This window comes from Dermacentor andersoni, chromosome 2, assembly GCF_023375885.2.
Source record: "Dermacentor andersoni chromosome 2, qqDerAnde1_hic_scaffold, whole genome shotgun sequence".
NCBI classification, from domain to species: domain Eukaryota; kingdom Metazoa; phylum Arthropoda; class Arachnida; order Ixodida; family Ixodidae; genus Dermacentor; species Dermacentor andersoni.
The window spans coordinates 32345835-32366304 of NC_092815.1; the positions used below are offsets into that span (position 1 = coordinate 32345835).

General features: G+C 46.0%; 1 protein-coding gene across 2 annotated transcripts in view; it reads right to left on the reverse strand.

Moving 5' to 3' along the window:
• The window catches only part of LOC126542481 (protein amalgam-like), a 384751-nt gene that overhangs the window by 12015 nt on the left and 352266 nt on the right, over nt 1-20470 (reverse strand). For both annotated transcript variants that reach the window (XM_050189567.3, XM_055077279.2), the window contains 2 exons: nt 7406-7616; nt 445-738 (listed from right to left, as the gene is read on the reverse strand). In XM_050189567.3, the coding sequence (XP_050045524.1) occupies nt 445-738; nt 7406-7616 (505 nt within the window). The remainder of the gene's footprint in view (nt 1-444; nt 739-7405; nt 7617-20470) is intronic.

Below are 20470 nucleotides of genomic sequence, written 5' to 3' on the forward strand. Positions count from 1 at the left end.
GTGTTCTTTTTATCCATACGCTCTCTCTCTGGTTTCCTATTATCTTGTCAATTGCTGCAAAGCTCGCATGAGATGTTTTGCCAGCATATACAACGTATGCAACCTTTCCACAGCGCAAAATTTAGGAATGAACATTTGATCCGTCGCTCTCCTCCCGAAGGCCATTTTATATTGGAAGCCTGTGAACAATGTGGGGAATACAAGGGACATGAACATACCTCAAATAAAAAAAAAACGCTAATATTACAAATTTCAGCCATGGTTGCCATTGCACGCCAAGACATCTTTCCAGCAAGTCTCAGTACGGTGGTTAGATCAACGCTAAATCTTAGGATATCCATTCGGAAAAGCGAACAATCACTTTGTTGACGAACTCCCACAGATTCCATCTACTCTTGTCGGCGCGCTCCTGCGAACTGGTCCACCGCGCTGCCGGCTGCTTACCGTTTATCACGTGCACGACGATACTGACAGGCTCGGCGTTCGACGGCACGCACGAGTAGTTTCCCGAGTCGTGCGGCTGCGCGTTGGCGATCAGCAACCGGCTCTGCGTTCGCGGAGACTTCTCAGTCTGCACCGAGACTCCGTGCTGGATGTCGTAGTTGATGACGCGCGCGTCGTGGTACCAGAAGACGTAGTCGGGGGGCACGGGACTTTCCATCACCTCGCAGGTCAGGTTCAGGGTGCTGCCGCTGTTCAGGTAGAGCGTCGGGCCGCCGGCGATGCTCGCCTTGCTCACTGCGCAGACGTTACGGTGCGCAAGACAATGTAGAAACATTGGCGGCGAGCCGCTGAAACATGTCATTTCCGTGCAAGCTCAACCACTCCCAAGGTTGTGTACGCAATGATCAGGAATTCGAACGCTTTACTCGGAGCGCGCTGCTGCCGGCGCTGTTGGTGCCACCGGTAAGCGCTGGGTGATCGTACGAAGGAGGGGGGCGAGGTGAGTGCAGTCAGTCACATTGCGTCACTAAGGCCTTTGCTCTCGTCATGTGCCATAATGCATCTCTCGGTCTTCCCAGCGCCAACCGGTGACGCAAGAAGCACCGGCAGCTGTGGGCTCAGAGTTTAGCCAAGTTTAACGTTTGTGACGTGCGTGAGCGTGACTCCGGAACGAACAACTCACACTTAAACAGAGACAGCAAACTTAGCGCCACATATCGGAAGTGGCCCACAGTGCTGCAAGGTAAGGCCACTCACATGATTTAAGGAATGATAGCTTTATCGCATCGTAATAAAATGTGTACTGCGATAACATGAAGCCCTTGTACGTTGAAATATTGTTAAGAATAAAGCTCTCACCGTCGTGGTGTAGAATCCTCTATCATAAAGTTTCCTGCTGATATTAGTGCACGGAGCTCTCGTGTTGGAATTGTTCAGCTAAGATGGTACTGAACAGTGTTTAACATGGAGTTGCCCATTATTCGTGCTAGCGGTATCGAACATTCTTTAACAAGTATTTCTTAGTCTTTACTTTTCTAAATTTTCAAGCTATAACAGTTCTCTAAACGTACGAAGGCAAGAAGTCTATTCGCCCGAAATAAACACTACGAATTGTTACGTTCAAAACCCAATGTATTGTTCTTACTAATTTGTTATTATTGTTATTAATTCTTTGGTTCTACATGCCCAAATCACTCTATAGTTATGAGGAACGCCACAGTGGGGGACTCTGAATTGATTTCGACTACCAGGGGTTCTCTAACGCGCATCGAACGCCCCATACGTGGGCGTTTTGCATTACGCCCCCATCATTTTGTTCAAAATAGTAATGTTACAAGGTCACAAAGTTTTTTGAAACCAGAATGATAAAGTGAAGGTAAATCCGCGTTCTATTCATTAGTACCATGCATGCAGGCTTAACCTACATATTTGCAGCACACCAAATTAAGACCTCGCATTGTGGAAGAAAGAAGTAGACCGGATGACGCTCTACTGTGTTCTCGTTTCTGCGACGGAGGCTGTAGCAAAATGTCCGCTTATCGAGGTCTAGCTCTCATTAATGACGTTCGACCTGCCGGTGGTATGTGTTCTTTATGTTTCGATGCCACACGAATGTTTTGGACAAGCAAGGATCTGTCATTGCAGACAACGAAGAAAGCAAATCGCCTAGGACCGAATTCACCAAGTTTTTTTTTCTTTCGTAAGTGACGCGTGCCATAGGCTGACTAGCTTCACTAACCAAATGTTTCACATCACGAGTAGCTAGAATTGGCTCTTACGAACAATACAATAGCGTAAAGGTGCTCGTCAATACTGTTCGCAATTTTCAGTTGAAGCTTCTTGTGGTTCGCTTTCTCTGATTGTGTTTTTCCGTCTCGCATAAATGTGGAAATATTTGCAAATGCAACGATGGAACGTATGGTAAACACAGAAGCAGCGGGGAGGAATATAGAAAATAATATTCCAGTAAGCCTGGCTTCACGCCAACAGTATTAGGCATACGTGCATATAAAAAGAGCAAGCAACCTCCCATAGTGCGTGTACAGAGTGATACAAAAAAAAATATTAAAAAAATATATGCGCATAAACAGGATGTACAAATAAGCGCTCTAGCAAGCGAAAGTGGAACGCATGAGAAAGATGAAGCCCATGCACATAAACAGTCGAGCAGGGTGCAACAGCACCGCAGCACAGGCTGCTACCATGCATAAGCACAGTTGAATGAGTCAGCCGACAAGTACAACAATAAAGTACAAAGATGAAGTTGCGATGCAACCAAGCTCGTTTGATGCGACTGTTTACGCATCAGTCCCTCCAGCTTCTCTTTCTTAAGAAATGCGTATTTTCACCTTTTATTTGGTTTCATATGTATGCGCGCGAAAGTAAACGCATACGTGCTTTCACGTTCACATACACTTAGAAACAAAGAAGCATACAAAAGGCGGAACCTAAGCGAATATTTTCGGACCGGCCCACTTACATACTCTCGCAGGCAGTTTACCTTGCTAAAGCTAAATCTGCGATCACTGAAAACGGGTGGTTGGCAAAGGGCATTTACACACACGCCACGAACGCAACAAGCTGCGGTGGGACAAAAGAAGTAAACACCCCATTGAAAAAGAAAATAGAAGTTGCGCGTGCGACCGTGAGATAGAGTCACGGGAAATGCGCACGAGGTGGAGGGCACAGCCGAAATGCCGCAACTCGCAGTCGCGCAATTCTATTCCGTCGAGGCCCCTGGAGCTTCCGCATCGAAATGCGTCACGATCAGAGGCACAGCGCCCTTCGTCGCAAACAGTGCGGCGCACCTAGCTCGCACACTGCGCAGTGCGTCGCCGGCGGCTTTCTCTTGCTCGCCTAGCCAGTGTCGCAAATTTCCAATTCTATCAGGCACCGCATGGCAGCGGGCCGCCGAGACCGAGAGCTAGGAGGGCGGTCGAGAATGAGGGAACGACGAGCGTGCTTCGCCGTCTCAGTAATGACATTCAGCAAAGAACACAATCAAATCTGCCTTTCCGTATCTTCTCGTCCGCTCTTCTTTCTATTTTTGTCCCCGTCAAGCAGTGACCCGCTGGCTCGAATCAAAAGAGGCTAGCCTGGAACAAAAGAGTCGACTCCATACAAATGAATTCGCGAGCTGCACTGTTTGCTTCGGCTGAGGGCCCATCTACATCAGTGAGATACTTGGTTCCTGTTTCGGGTATTATTTTCATTTTCTTTCGTTGGCTCTTTACTTTGTCGCATCTCGCGATCTCGGCGTCTGTTCGTTTCGTAGTTGGACTTGGTTCCTTTGTTTCGGCACGTTTCTCGCCCTGGAGGCGAGAATGTGTCTAACAGCCAGATGAAAGCGAGGATACCGCTGTCGGTTTCGGCAGGCTGCGCATGCCCTGACACGATGTCGAGCAGCACGAACAGCTACTGAAGCCTCTAAAGTTAATGCTTAACGTAAAATATTGTCAACACATTCTGCGCCTTAAAGAAAAGTGGTCTATGGGATAAGAATCCTAATAAATGCGCAACGAGGATTTAGCGGTCCTACTTTACTATCATTATACTACGCCTTCGATCACATCCATTTTGCTTACTGTGTATCATCCTAGGGTAATGCGTGTCCCACACATTTACTTCTGTTACAGCATTTACAGAATCAAAACATTCTGTTAATCAATGTTAATCACCTGCAGTTTTTTCCACGCTGATGCCCTTGAACTCCATCGGGAATATGAAATTTTTCCGCTAACACTTATGATTAAATATCACCTAACCATCACACTATTCAAGACTACAAACAACCTCATTCCAATTAATGTATTTGGCAAGGTATGCCTTTACAATTCCAATAAGACCAGGCTTGCTTTGAATAACGACCTTCTCCTACCAAAAGTACGCAGTAACTATGGGAAACACATGAGCCAATCTGCAGCTGTAGCATTTTGGAACAACCTGTCTAACGATTTAAAACAATACGTATCCTTTGTTACATTTAAGAAAAAGCTAATCATGTTTCTAATAAAATTTTGAGTTCGCGATTCTAATGTCTACTAGTACTGCTTTTTTCTATGCGAATTATGTTTCATAGTTGTGCTTAGTAGTCGTTCCTAATGTCTAATCCCTGTTGCTCGCTCACTTCTCTTCATGCACCTCAAAACAGGAGATCCCCTTGCAGCCTTCAGCTATGGGACCTTCAGCTTGGGACCTCCTTCTGTATATCCAACCCAATATGTACCACTTTTGTGAATAATACACGTTCTTTTGTCAAAAAACAGGAATTAAACAGGAACGGTGTTTGTCAAAAAACAGGAATTAATACATTGGCTAAAAAAGCAGGAGACATTAATAGTAGTCCTTCGCGTGTTTGGCTACAGTAAGTCTAGTTCTTGCGAAAGCAAAATGCCACAGAAGAAAACTGGAGACTTATAGCATTCAAATGTTTATTTAACCTTTCTGACAGTTTGCTAAATATAAGCTGTTTTTTTTTTCCAGTGAAGAACACAGAAAAAAGTTCTGATAATTAAAGTGATAACTTGGGACTTTCTCCATAAACGGGTTTCCTTCCCTCCCTCCCCCTATTTCTGTTAAAGAAAAGAAAACTTCGTAGTACTTTTCTTGTATATTCGAATTACGTCGGTAGATTGGACAACACACCTATTTGCGAATGGCGCCATGCAACAGAAATGAAAAATAATTCTGAATGGGACTGCGCGTTAACTCGTACAAGAAGAAACGAGAGAAGTAGGTAGACAGACTCTCGTTTCTTCTTATCCAATTTAACACGCTCTTTCACTCATCATGCTTTACCAACAAGCCTAAATTTCAACTGCGAAAAATTAAGATTTTTTTTCAAAAAATAATTGCGCGTTCTTCTGTTCACCGGAACACCGCACTGCTCAGCTCGAACCTGACAGCACAACTCTGGCCCGTCCAGCGAGCCGAGGAAGCCGCTTCGAGACAACGTCTCGGAACCGCGTCCGCGGCGGGTGCCCAGACCCACTAAAAGGACGCCAGACTCAAATCTTATTGATTTGAAAATAAAGTTTACGCTCTCTCTCTCTCTCTCTCTGTTCGCAGAGCATCTTATGCCAGCAGATATATCAGCTCCGCACACTATGTATCTTCCTCCCTATTTCTGTCCTCTTTCAGTCCCTTCTCTTCCTTCGCCGCAATGCTGACCAATGTTCAGGTCTCAGCCACGCGCTAGCTACTTGCTGTGCTGCCAGCAGGACTCTTATTTCTCTGGCAATCCATATTTATTTCTCTCTCTGCCTCATGCTGCTGCACAGCATGAATTTTAGGCCTTTCCAATACAAGCTATGCGAAATGTCAATTCCTTCTGCATAATACAGCTACCACGATGGCTTTCATTGATTCTGCGGTTCAAGGCCAACAATTAAGAATCATAAATTAGTGTCCAGAATTCAACCATCAGTGACAAGAGCTACACAAGAGCTTTCTGTTTTCCAAGCAACGCTTGTATTAGCTCACAAGTGGCATTGTCGTAGACACGCAAAAAACCCAGTTGCTCCTAGAACAGAGCAGCGGCGGGAAAGAGCGTTTTGATGAGTTGAGAACTGCGCCGGCACTAGAGCTTGAGCCATTAGCAAGAATTTCAGATCCATAGGCTCGCGATCAAGCCATGCGCGCAACCAATCAGAGCCGTTTCGCTTCCGCCGGGGAGGGAAAGTGCAGGAAAGGGTTTCGCGCGCGCTGCGCCGGCTTTGTTTCCGTTCAGTTCAGTCCCAGCAAACGGATGGGACGGCCCCACGATGTGCGTCCCCCGAGGAACGGGCAGCCTTCGATGAGCGGTGGTGAGAACTCGCCCGTGAAAAGGCTCGCCGTCGGCACGCCGATCCAGCCGTTAGTGCAGCCCGAACCCAGGCAATCCGACAGCAACGAGAAGATACCGAGCTGAGGGAGCGGGAGGCCGAAGGAAATCCGGCACCGTTACTTGTGGGTTACTTAACTGTAGGGAAGAACAGGTACACGCAGGACAAGCTTCGCTTACTCCCATTTTCTAGTAGGGGAGGGTTAGCCATTTTTTCTCCCTCTTTCTTTCTTTCTTTCTTGCCATATACGTATAGAAAGAGCTGCTAACGGATCTGAGGAACAACGTAGGCCGATAGAAAAGCGGTCGAAGAAACGTACATGCAATTAAACATGTCGTGGTGCAGTTCCATAAGCGACTGACCCAGAACACCGGTGCTATCAGTTAAGGTCACTGCACTTTTCATTCAGGTCATGTCAATGTCAGGGTAGACAAGAGCCGACATTTGCATCACAGTTATGCATTCGGGTGCTTCTTAAGAAGAAGCACAGGCAAGTTGTGGTAGTAAACACCTAATTAGCAATGAAGGGCAAGGAATGACAAACAACTCTTACGAATGAAAATCTATATGAATTAGGGTCCAATGTTCTATAACTTGCTAAATAAATTGAACAGAAATTGGTGTGCTCACTCAGCTTGGGTATGTATAAGCTGAATTATAGGCGCAGGTAGGTTTCACTGAGAGAAGACAAGGGACAGTGCCTCAGTCCCGTTCGCATTCACAAATATTCTCCTCCCCAGATAAGTACTTTTTCTGCAAAATGGTGGCTGCTTGGGCTGCTTGGTGGTGAAACATTGTTTAAACAAGCGAAAAACCTTTCTTAGCGCGCAATCCCTAGAAAGGAAGGAGTCCTGTGAACTTCTTTCCTAAGGGTCCTGCCAACTTCCTCCTTCGTTCTTACGGATTCCTTACTAAATTTTTTTTTTTTACTTAAACAATGCGTTGTTTGTTTCGCCTGCGTTCGGAAACCCGCCGCAAATGATAGCGATTGAAATAACAAGAAGAAAAATCATGTAGCAGTATGCCGCTCATGACAGGAACCTACGCATAATAAACGTTTCCCGCATATATTCGACCTGGCTTGGCCGATTTGTTCATCCATGCAGGCAAAAAATAGAGACGTTGCAGTATGTGCTTACCAATGACGTTGAGCGCGATGAAACGCGAGATCTTGGGCAGCGTGCTGACTTGGCACTCGTACATTCCGGCGTCCTTCTTCTGGGGATACTGGATCTGGAGCATCCACAGGTCCGAGTTGTCCATGTGTATCGCCTGGAACCGCTGGTCCGAGGTGTACGTGAACCGGCCAACTGTCAGAACGTGCAGGTCGCGCCTCCTGATCCATGACACCTGCGAACGAGTCAGGAGGCCAGGGTTAAAGCAAAATTTATGACAGCTTATCAGTAGGCTGGGTGCAAAAGAAGCTGAGAAAACTGGGCTGTCATCGTCACCGTAAAAAGTTCACGCTTTCGTACCTCTGTATTGCTTTCAAGGAAAACAATGTGCCTGCTGAACATTTCTTCTTCTCGCTAATAACTAACTCAAATTCGGCTATCGCAAGCATTTATTAATTCAAACCCACTCAGTCAAAAGAAGCAATAATATATTTCGTTTGGTATAATATATTTTCAAAAATCTATTGGCCTCTTCTTGGAGCAAAAAGAAAATCGTTGATTCGCCAAGATATTGAAAGTGAAACTTCTTTTATTGAATTTCACGCCCGTAGTCGGTGGCATCAGGCTTACGTCACTCACCCCACTGTCTTTTCTTTGCAATTCGCCTGTTTGTGAGCAAAAATGTTTCCGGGATAAATCATTGTTTCGTTTTTTTATTGCAATTTTATAATTCAATAATAATAGGCACCTAGCCAGTACAAATCAGATACCGACGGAATAGATGACGCCATGGGGGCTGTGCGCGATTAATTTTTTTATTGACATCATAGAAGCAGACGTTGGCGCACAAATACAGTACCAGTTATTTCTTGGATCTTGAACGGTTGGTACAGTTACTACATAACTCTGTGTACTTTTTTCGCATGGTTTTGTGGTGTTCTTCGTAATGACGCCGCCACCGATTTTCGATCCATCTCCTGCCAGAACTCTGCTCTAGAAAACTTACCATACCTGGCATTGTTGCCATGTAAGCTACGAACATAGTATGACTTATTATTTCTATTTAGTGTCCTTTAAGGGAACATTATGCCATGCTAGAAACAAACTACACCAATTCGTTCTTCCCCCTTGTGATTAGTCAAGGAAAACACGCCACTGTATGGAATTATTTATAAAGAAAAAGAAATCACGACCCTTCCACTCTATGAAGATGGAATGGCAGCGAAAGATGATGACAGTCAAAGCTCTCAACCGAAATGTAAAGTGCTTTTACTGCCATTCGATCTTCCCAGAGTGGAATGGTTGCCTTGGACCGGGATTGTCGTTTTCTTTCAGCATCGCGGGAACGTTCTTCGTCGGTGGTCGTTTCGCGCGGGCGCCGCTTAAATTTTCATGCCTGTTCCCTCCGGCGCTCCTCGTACGCATGTCGTTCTTTGGGTGTACGAACTATACGCGCGCATGTTGTGTGTCCCTTCTTCGTTGGATGTCCTGTCTCTGTACGCGCAAAAGTCTCCTAAGAACTATACGTGTCCGCCCCGTCAATAACGCACCTGTTTTTAGCGCCGATGCCTTTACTGATTATATGCTAGCATAACCTTGACGCCACGTCATTTCTCACGGCGAGCGTTATAATCTGTTCCGCATATAGACATCTGCGCCGCCGCGCTGCACCCGTATACGTCGTCACACACAAAGCAAACAAAGAAACCCATTGTGTATGAGTTTGTTAGAAATCACTAGGCCCGTTTCTATTGCCGGACGCCGAAAAAAACGACGGAAGGCTAATCATATGCATATTTCGCTGTAAAAACAATGCGCAAGTATTTCTCGTCCTAATGTGCTCATAGCTACTGTGCGCAGCGAAAACAGTCGAGCTAACCTGTGCAAATTGGAACATTCATGATGACTGAATTTATTTCTTGGTCGAGGCACCTACCCAAGTTGACAATACCTTAGGAGCATGAAAGAAGAACATTGGGTGGCTGATTCTGAGGTCACGGGATCGAATCCCGGCCATGGCGACCGCATTGCGATGGAGGGGAAGACGCCCGTGTACTTGGATTTAGGTGCACGTTAAGGAACATTGGGTGGTATAAATTATTTTGGACTCTCCCACTACGGCGTGCGTCATAATCATATCGCGGTTCTGGTACGTAAAACCCCATAATTTATTTTTCTTAAAGATGAATATTCATTCTCACGTAAGCGCCAGTCGACGGTTTTAGATTCCTTTAGACAAACTTTCATGTTACTTCGGATACATGTTCGCTCGTTGTATTTTTGCATATTGTAGTACAATTTCGACGCAACGAGATGTATTATTAGTTGTTATTTTTTTATTTCTTTTATTTATACATATTGCGATCTTTTACAAGATCTTAGCAGGGTGGGAACATACAAGTACATTCATGCAAACATACAGTTCAAGCAATCATCCCGACGCTTGAATTCAACATGGCAAAAGGGCAGAATGCATGAAAAAAGGAGCAAGTTAAATGTGTATGGTTGAGTCATGAATGCAGGTGTGGCTGGAAACGGGATAAAGAATTTAGTGTAACGACTTTATCAGGAAGTTTATTCCAATCAACTATTGTCCTTGTAAAATAAGAGAGTATTTGAAGCACTCGTTATGCGGCATTAACGGGGTTACTGCTAGGGAGTGTTTATGACGAGTAGCATAACTAGTTAAAGGTGTTAAGATATGCGAGGTATCAATATGGTAGTGGCCATTCATTAGCTAAAAAGATAATATTAATCGGGAAACAGGATTTTGTTCTGTAATTGAAGAGAAGCCAATACGTTTAAGGATATCTGTTATTGATGTTCGACCGTCAGAATTGTAGATGAATCAGACAGCTTTCTTTTGAATTCTTCCTAATTTTTCAATATTTGTTTTTGTGTATAGGGGTCCCAAATTATTATTGCATATTCCAAAGTAGGACGAACTATTCTGTTACTATTATTGTGCATTTATTTGCGATACTGCCAGTCTCAGTGAGACGAAAGCAGGTAGGCATTGTATTACGCAGTTTAACAAAAAGAAACAAACAGGTCATGCTACATGGTACAGTAAAAAAAAAAAGAAAAAGAGAAAGCTTCCTTAACTGCTGCAGAAATCACCAATGACGATGTGAAATACAGTAGTTTAGGTTGGTATAATAACATCGCTCAGTAACAAATATAGTATTAGTAGAACTTATATAAAAATAGCGAATAAATGACTCATGTGAGATTAGAGAAGTTATACAGCTAACAGATAACAGCGCAGAAGTGAAGGATATATTTCGCGCTTCGTCCGGTGTGATTACCAATGGCGAGCAGAAGAGGGTGGTACCATGACGGCCGATAGTGGGCAATGTAAATTAAGCACAGCAGTATTTGCACACTCACTACGACATATTTGCTGAGGAATGACAGCCTTGTTTGTGATTACTACAAACGTTGTCACACGCGCTTCAGAAAGCATTGAAGCAAGCGTCGCATCGTACCCGACAGGCCCACTTCAAACAAGTCTACGTAGACTGACCGGGGTAAGGGGCAGGGAAGAAGCACTACAAAAAAAAAATAGACTAATTAAGAACGAGAACGAGGTTTTTTTCGGTAATTACGACCCCCTCTGTGATAAGCTGGGCCCATTTTCTGTTGCTGTGAGTTCGGAAATATAGACAACGGGTGCAAAGCTGCACAAGCACACCGCACTGAAAGTTCTGCCCTCGTGTGGGCGTTTTTGTCTAGACGCAGGAGGAAAGCGGCAAGTTCACAGCCGGAGCAAATTGCTTTTTCATGTCAAGATCTTCCTTTCGCAATTCGTCGCTTCAGTCTACGCGCAATGTCTCAACCGCAGCAAACTAATTTCTTCTCCCGTGCACTCCGTCGACGCAGCCGCACGTCAACGACAGGCCTCCGCGCGCACTACAGCTGCACTGCACGCATTCATGGGGCCGGTTCGTGCAGCGGCAGGCTTTTGCGAAGAGAGTCGCAAAAATCAACACCGCCCTCTTTCCTCTATATAGTGGTGGCTCGAAGGCTTCGACATGAAACGGGAAAAGAAACACACTTGAAACACAGAGAAAGAGCGCCAGTCGTGCCGGGAGCGTGTGAGACCGCGGCGCACCATTCAAAGCACGCGCCGGGATACGCCAAATTGCTTCGTGTCTCGGCTGCCAAAGCGCGGCACCCCCCCAGTGGCGGTGAAGCCTCGGCTTTAGTCGGCGCACGCGCACCGTGAATCTTGATAGGCAAATTGTCGCGCGCGTTTAGGCGGCTCGCGCGCGCCTTTGCCGCCGTTGCTGCTACGCGCTTTCTACACGCGGAGGCGACTTAATGGAAGCTTCCCGGAGATGGCGCGAAAGGAAGAAACATTTCGCGCCTTTTCGAATGCCCTTCCTCCCTTCGACGTCTATATAGAAGCTTCTTTCTAGTATACTATTCGCGCTCACAGAGCGCACTGAGCTTCCCGGAGATGGCGCGAAAGGAAGAAACATTTCGCGCCTTTTCGACTGCCCTTCCTCCCTTCGACGTCTATATAGAAACTTCTTTCTAGTATACTATTCGCGCTCACAGAGCGCACGTGACAGCACAGATAAGAGAGAAATCGAAGCCTCCTTTAATAAAAATCGGTGGTCTCTGCGAATGAATGATGTGCCGATGGCATCGATACGAAGGCTTCGTGCAGCAGGTGTAGTAATGATAAAGAAACGGCATAGTAACTGGGTCCGGCGTCGCAAGCGTACATAATTGCGAGCGTACAAAATAAATTTAGTGTTGGTTCTGGCTACAACCCTGAGCGAAGGAGATTGATATGAAGATGTTAACACAATAAAAAAAAAAAGGTATAACTCTTCTGGCTGTGTAAGCTATGGAAATAGATTCTGCAATTTCAACAAAACAACTGTCTTCACTTCGTGTAGTAGTTACTTACAAAAAGATAATTAGAAAATGAGCCTCTCTTATCACCTTATTTTTCTGGCACCTTTCATATGGGAGTGTTAGTTAACGAAACAGCTTTTTCGATGTGCGTGAGGAGGTAAGCCATTGGCATGAGAAAACACCGATAAGGGTGCAAATTTCTTTGGTGTGCATCGGGTCATTTCGGTCAGGAAATTCACAAATCCCAAACCACAGCTAACAATGTCAAGGGTGTTATCAAACTGTTTCTTGTTTGACCCAGAATGTTGATATTTACGACAGCTGCATTCGCACATAACCCAAGTGCTTGTAAAGTCCGTTAAAGTAGCGGCGAGAGCGAGCCGAGGGGAAACGGCTGTAAATTCCTAAACATTACAGCGCGTCTCTGTAGGCAACACTTGACAGTGCGCTTTACGGCATAAAAGAAACCAATAAAAAATATTTTGCCTGTTGTTTACGACTTGATTCAGATTTTGATGGCGGACAGCCGGCTGGACGTGTTTTCGTTAAATTAGGAAAAACAAAGATAGAAAGATGGGTAGGGGTGGAAAGCTTCAGCTCTAGAAATTTACCAGTGAGCCATACACACGCAATGAAACACGGCTAATTTTTGGCTTGGCTTTAAAGGTTCTGCATGGGAGGCAAGGGAAGAATATTTTCGGAATGGCCAGTGTGCGCCATTTTTATGACTGCTGTCTTTATACGTACTTTGGAATACAGTTTCGAATCGAAGTATGCGGAATGTACGTACGGCCAGCGTCGAAGCGAATGTCATGGTCATTCATGCGTTAGTCACGACCGATATGACCGTTCTGACAACATACTGGTGTAGTAAATGACACTTAAGGACACGTAGAAGAATCTAGGTTTGAACATAAAGTTCGAATATTATTAACATTTTATCGGATCAGTGGTGCATATATAAGACTGCTACACCATGTACGAGCCCTGTGTTCTGTTGAACTAGCATTTGTGAGCATTATATCTAAGTTATGTCTAAGATAAAGCTTGCCGGCGTACGGGGATTCGTGTCTAATGCTTACCACGCGTGCTACAAATAAAAAAATAGCTATGTGGGTAAAGCAATAACGGCTAAACGTATACTAAATTTTAAATATACCTAAAACTATTTTTTTTTAAATAACATGGTCAAACAGGTGCATATGTCACGGCACGATCTTTTTACTACAGAGCCAACTGAAATCAGCAGTCACTTACTATCAGATTTCATGATACACGTGACGACGACTGTCATTTATCAGTATGAGTAGAAACTAAGGAGCTGTCGCTTCCAAAAAAACAGCAGACTTTCCAACAAATTAAGTATGCTGTTTGATGGTGAGTCTGCACTTACCAACTTGTCTTGACGTTATTGTTTAGTGAGTACGAAATCGATTGCGAACGTTCCCTTTTTTTTGTTCTGGTAAACAAAAATATATTGTTCTCACACTTGTGCATCCGCTTTACGAGTACTGCGACATCAACCAACATCAACAATCAAATAACTTTCGTACCAGGCCGCTTAAACAAAGTAAGAGTTTAGAACACGAAGGCTGCTGACCCTTTTCGCGGAGCACTTTGTTCTAGAGAAACAAGATGGCGCTTTCGGCGGCGCGCCACCTCAGCGACAGCGCAGGAATGCGAAACCATTACCGCTTCTACCTTGCTTCTGTGCGATCAGCTGTTGGAAATGCAAACTGAGTTTTCGCTGCTGCATTGTGCCCCAATCATGCTGCAAATTGTGGAGTGGTGGCTTGAAGACGTGTGCTGTAGTCTGCTGCAAATGTGACTCGCATTATGAGGAGTGGAATGAATCTGTGTCGCGAAGTTCGCGGACCGCTGCCTGAACTGTCCTTGTTACCGGCACTTCGCGAAGTACGGCCTTCCTCGAGGATACAAAAGCTTGCTCATCCTGCAGCGCTGTATCGCTAACCTTCAATGAAAGGGCTTCAGTCCCAGAACATCGGCAAAAGTGAGTACCGCTCGTTAAGCAATGACAAAGGGAGTAGCGCTACTTAGTGTGATAGTAAGTTCCGCGCACGTTATCTACACACACATATCCCAACTGGCACGCGAACTTAGGCCCACTCTATCGCCAATGTATCAGGAATAAATGAACGGGCACACACTATGCAGGGTGTCCCGCGTAACTTGAGCCAAAGATAAAAAATGTGCAAATGCCACGTAGCTGGACAGAACCAAGGTGATGCTTTTTGCCGTCGCTTGGAGATACCGAGATATCTTTTTTTAATTTCCGCCTAATTAGATAATTAGCCTTAAATATTTAATCAACTTCACATATATTGTAATAAGATGAAAAGTGCTAATGAGGAAATTGTCGAACTACATGAAAAACTCCCGATACAGCTTTCTGTTGCTCAATACGTGCTACATAAGAGGGTTTTTCCGAACGTGAAAGAAACCAGTGAATACATGCAAAACTGACTCGCTACTGGCCTCTGGAGGCACTTTGCGTGTAATGGCGGACCCCAGATCGAAAGTGGATAGAAAAACGGCGCCGTGGTATCTCCATTGGTAGTGCATCAAACGCGCAATGCGAAGACGTGGGATCGTTCCGCAACTGCGGAGAGTTGTTTTTTCATTCACTTTCAATTCCAAGAATTTATAATTTCTTTAATTCAATTATTAGTACAAGTAATCTCCCCTGTGTTTTCTTTGGTGTCTTTGTGTTTTCGCTTCTTAGGATATGATAAATAATAATCAGGCCCCTCGGTTAACCCCCTTTCTTCTCGTTCATTGCATAACGAGATTCTCGAATCCCGCCACACTGATGCGTTCAGGTAGCATGTGTGGGTTTATTGACCAGTTTCCTTCACCAAAACAGACCACGTACCTAAATAGACGTTCCATACAGAGTATTCTTACTGCTTTAAAGGTGACGTATAAACGGGCCTAAAACAAGCCCTCAGTAAATCACCTACGAAGTTTAGGTGTTCCGTCTCTTCCATCAGGGGATTCCAGAGAAAAGAGACAAGACGAAAGAAATCGGTTGCCCTAAAGCAGACGTATATAGATTGCAAGTAATATGAACTAACATTAATTATCTTGTAAATAGAAGAACAAATACCTTGGGTATCGCTCTGAAAGGACCCAAACCCAACACACACAATTTGAAGGTACGCGTAAAGGTAATTACATATTGTTAAGCATACGCTTTTCATAACTAGCGTCGCGTTAGTTGATGATTCAATGCTCAGGGCGACAGCTGGTAGGTGTGATACTAAGGACCCCTTCCTCAGAAGTAAGTTAGGTATCAGAACAAGACTGAATTTAGTTGGAATATACGGAATATGGTCACAGCTGACGTAGTGGTGGTGGTTTATTTTCCCAAGTCCTCTGCCATAAATTGTTTCGAGGGATATGAACACAAATTTCGTGTCCAATAATCTGGTCAGTGTTCGAGTTCCCGTGCACTAGTTGAAGAATGTGTGCCAAATGGACACCGAACGGGACTAGCACAGCAAATTTTTTTCAAAACTGGCACACTTATCTACTATACTATCTCCATATAGTCGCTCTAAACTATGTATATTTTAGAGCAAGTAGAAGAAGTATAGTATATGGACTTCAGTTTCAGTTTATTCAGGTTAGTGGGGCACATGCAAAATGGAAAATGCAGAAAGAGGTTCCAGAGCGTAAAGGTGTACCGGGTCTTCAAAGCATCTTTTCAAAGAGCTACATGATATTACCACAGCCACTTCTGTAAATTGACCGCATTATTATAGAGCTATCTTTCTTCGCTTCAGAGGTACTCTCTTACCATACATTTGGCGTTGCGACATTGAATGCGCAGTCGACGCTGTTTCGTGCATGTGCGCATGGCTTTTGATCCCTCTCCGTATTCCGTTTCTTGACATCCAATGTGTGTCCAATGTGTCAATGTGTGTCATCCAATGTGTGTCAGCGAACCAGGTGCAACCTATTTAAGAACCCTGCATTTCTTCCTCTTTCTCTCTCTCTCTCTCTCTTGCACGCGTTCCACGTGAGGTTAGCTGGCTGATCTTGTGCAGGGTATGCAAGTAGCAAACAGTGGCTTCTGTGTAATTTATTTCAGTCACCTGGGAAAGTAATGGGCTCCAAGCAAGGCTGGCGAAGGTACCCAGTACATAAGCGAACGTGTTGATACTCAAGTACCTTTACAGTCCACCGATTCTTTAACAGCACCGCGCGAGCGTCGACTGGCCTGCCGATCAGCGCCTTTTAACAGCGCGAAGCGACGAGATCAGTAAGAGTAGCGCATGCACAATCAGTTTAATGGAAGCGCCAAGGTTCATCAGCTAGGCTCTTTCCACGAGCACGACACATACCCCGGCACGATTAACTCGTTGCAAGCTTCCCGGCTTACTAGAGACAATGGCTTCCAATGAACTTGGCGGACATGCACTACTCTTGCTGATCTCGCCGCTTCGCGCAATTAGAAGGCGCTAGCCCGCCGTCCAGTCGCCGCTCGCGCGGTACTGCTCGAGAATCGGTAGACTGTACGTATATATAAGCTCAGAGGAGAAGACAGGCATAAACGCAAATGTTTAACTTTGCAGAGTTCTCTTACAGCTAGTTTATTAAAGTGCCTGCAGATGAGATTCTGCTTATGCCCACCAGACAGATGTTGATATATAAAAGAGCTCAGTGGCGTCCAAGGGAAAGCACCGGTGACGCTTACTTGAATGAGGGACGTTGTCCTTCAGCCATCTAGCCTACCATGCCGATTTCTTATTGGGCAATAGCACTTCGGTACTTCGTTTAAGTTTTCAGCATTTTTATTTTTTCACTGTCGATTCCTATAATAAGATTAGGTCGCGCCTGGGGAATAACTAAAGTTAAGTAAGAAAAAGCTTAGCCAATAGAGCGGCTTCGAATGTCCGCGCCAATACCCGCGACATGCATTTGTACTTTTCGCAGCAGCAACATTCGGCCCTCACGAAGTAGCATTGCGAAGAATTGCAGTGGAAAGAAAGGTCGTTGCGTTTGTTCCCCAGGCGAAGACTTGGCACTGATTTGCGCTGGGCCTCGAGCTTGCGAAAGCTGGATTGTGTCAGCAGTCTCCTCGCTGAAAGCGTACAACGAGGCAGAAAGCAGAAACAATGAGCTCCCTCGTCAGGCGCCCACTGCTGCTGCCGATGGGAGGCGACAGAAGCAAGAGAACACAGTGGCGGCCTGCAAAAGTAAACGAGAGGAAAGAAAACTGCGAGCCAGACCTCACGGGGCGTAGCGTAGCGTAGCGACGGAAACGCGAGAGCAAATGGGGGGAGCTCGAACGGAACTGAAACAACTTTGGCGGATGCGGGGTAGAGCAAGCACGCAGTCATTGTGTGCCGTCTCGGCTCCGCTAACAACGCCATCCCGGTCCCTCTCAGCCTCGCCACCACTGTGCTTCACTCCCCTCATCGTGCCCCCTGCTCTCGTTTCTGGTTCCCTCGTCCGTCCGTCCGTCCGTCCGTCCGTCCGTCCGTCCGTCCGTCCGTCCGTCCGTCCGTCCGTCCGTCCGTCCGTCCGTCCGTCCGTCCGTCCGTCCGTCCGTCCGTCCGTCCGTCCGTCCGTCCGTCCGTCCGTCCGTCCGTCCGTCCGTCCGTCCGTCCGTCTGTCTGTCTGTCTGTCTGTCTGTCTGTCTGTCTGTCTGTCTGTCTGTCTGTCTGTCTGTCTGTCTGTCTGTCTGTCTGTCTGTCTGTCTGTCTGTCTGTCTGTCTGTCTGTCTGTCTGTCTGTCTGTCTGTCTGTCTGTCTGTCTGTCTGTCTGTCTGTCTGTCTGTCTGTCTGTCTGTCTGTCTGTCTGTCTGTCTGTCTGTCTGTCTGTCTGTCTGTCTGTCTGTCTGTCTGTCTGTCTGTCTGTCTGTCTGTCTGTCTGTCTGTCTGTCTGTCTGTCTGTCTGTCTGTCTGTCTGTCTGTCTGTCTGTCTGTCTGTCTGTCTGTCTGTCTGTCTGTCTGTCTGTCTGTCTGTCTGTCTGTCTGTCTGTCTGTCTGTCTGTCTGTCTGTCTGTCTGTCTGTCTGTCTGTCTGTCTGTCTGTCTGTCTGTCTGTCTGTCTGTCTGTCTGTCTGTCTGTCTGTCTGTCTGTCTGTCTGTCTGTCTGTCTGTCTGTCTGTCTGTCTGTCTGTCTGTCTGTCTGTCTGTCTGTCTGTCTGTCTGTCTGTCTGTCTGTCTGTCTGTCTGTCTGTCTGTCTGTCTGTCTGTCTGTCTGTCTGTCTGTCTGTCTGTCTGTCTGTCTGTCTGTCTGTCTGTCTGTCTGTCTGTCTGTCTGTCTGTCTGTCTGTCTGTCTGTCTGTCTGTCTGTCTGTCTGTCTGTCTGTCTGTCTGTCTGTCTGTCTGTCTGTCTGTCTGTCTGTCTGTCTGTCTGTCTGTCTGTCTGTCTGTCTGTCTGTCTGTCTGTCTGTCTGTCTGTCTGTCTGTCTGTCTGTCTGTCTGTCTGTCTGTCTGTCTGTCTGTCTGTCTGTCTGTCTGTCTGTCTGTCTGTCTGTCTGTCTGTCTGTCTGTCTGTCTGTCTGTCTGTCTGTCTGTCTGTCTGTCTGTCTGTCTGTCTGTCTGTCTGTCTGTCTGTCTGTCTGTCTGTCTGTCTGTCTGTCTGTCTGTCTGTCTGTCTGTCTGTCTGTCTGTCTGTCTGTCTGTCTGTCTGTCTGTCGTTGTCGCGATCTCAGCCACCTTCGTCAGCCCAAGTCCTCCTGTTCGGCAGACGGGGTCGTATTGCAGCACGCGAGGGTGCAAACTGTGTCTGGGGTGAAAGGAAAAGTGCCGGGGAAACAGAGAAGCGCGGACGATACCACCTGTATGGAGCTGAGGGAATCGAAGCAGGTACGAACGAATGCCGGCCTCCTCGAAGAGGGGAGCTACAAAATAGCGACAGAAACACGCGCTACGTTGACGTTGTCGTAGCAAGTTGATTGAGCTCGGCGAGAAGCTGCTGACAAACAGCCGAACACTAGGAAGGTTGGGGAACAGAGCTCGCCCTCAGTAGGTTCATTGGTGAAAGCGGTGGCCGAAAGGACTAGCTTGAGCTGGAGTACGCCGCTTTTCCCCTCCTGGTTAGTAAACTACGACTCGGTAGGCGTAAAGGATTGGGAGATGTACGAAGGAGGCATGTGGGGGTCAGTGCGCGCGCCGCTGAAATAATCGAAGGCGGTACAACTGCCTCGAGTGTCTGCGGAAAGAGCCCGCGAGGGGTTTGGTGAAATGCTGGACGGTAAAGATAACGAGGCAGCCTATGTGAGAGCTGAAAGAACAAATGATATGTATGCACTCGCTTATATGTGTAGATGGGTAAAATCGCTAGGCAGCGCCTCACTGGAGGCGCTCCTGCTCCTGCAAAAGGGCTGGCTGCCGCAGGACGAAATGGGTAGGCGTTCGCTGCCAAAGCGGCAGAACGGGGAGGCGCACAGCAAAGCAAGACTTGTAACCATTCAAGAGGCAATAATGAGATCAGGAAGCGTGTTTTATATGGCACCGTAATCACGGAAGTAATGATATCCAGGCTGAATACAGGAAATAATGGTGACGTGTGATGGCGTAATGGTATGCAGTATCACGGCCGCTGGTGCTCCAGCGCGGCTGTGACAGGAGATAGTGATAACGTATAATGTGCCTGAGATTTATACGTCCAAGCGTGATCCATATTGTTCAGTTGAAGGCTGATCATTATGGCTCCAATTCCTTTCTGTGTTTCAGTTAGGTCTCTGAAATTTGGTACAAGTACTGCCGGTGACTTTAACTACCTTTGCGATTGCCCGAGGGCGTATCAATGCAATAAACGTCTGAATGTTGTGCAAATAGTCATCGACAGGAACCTCGGGCTTTCTGTGAAATTTCCCGCCCTCTGAAGAAAGACCACCAATGGGCATTGTAACTGTCTTTTATTAGGAGTATGTTATTCACACATGAACCTTCTGTGCCGGAACTTTGCTGCCTGTGAAGCGACAATTTGGCATGAAATAAAAAAAAGGGGTTCTGCTTTCTTATGAGTGTGCTGCATGTAAAAGTACGTACTTGCGAATGTCCTGCTATGTGCTCAAGAAATTAACTAAACCTTTAAGCTTTAAGACTTGGTAATTAGCGCAGCCAGGCTTCATAATCATGCTGCCTAAATTCTGAAGATACTATTCTTCTAAAATGAAGTATTCCTACTGACGGTGTTCTATTCTCGTCTAAAATGGCTTATAGCCAAGAGGGAACGTTCA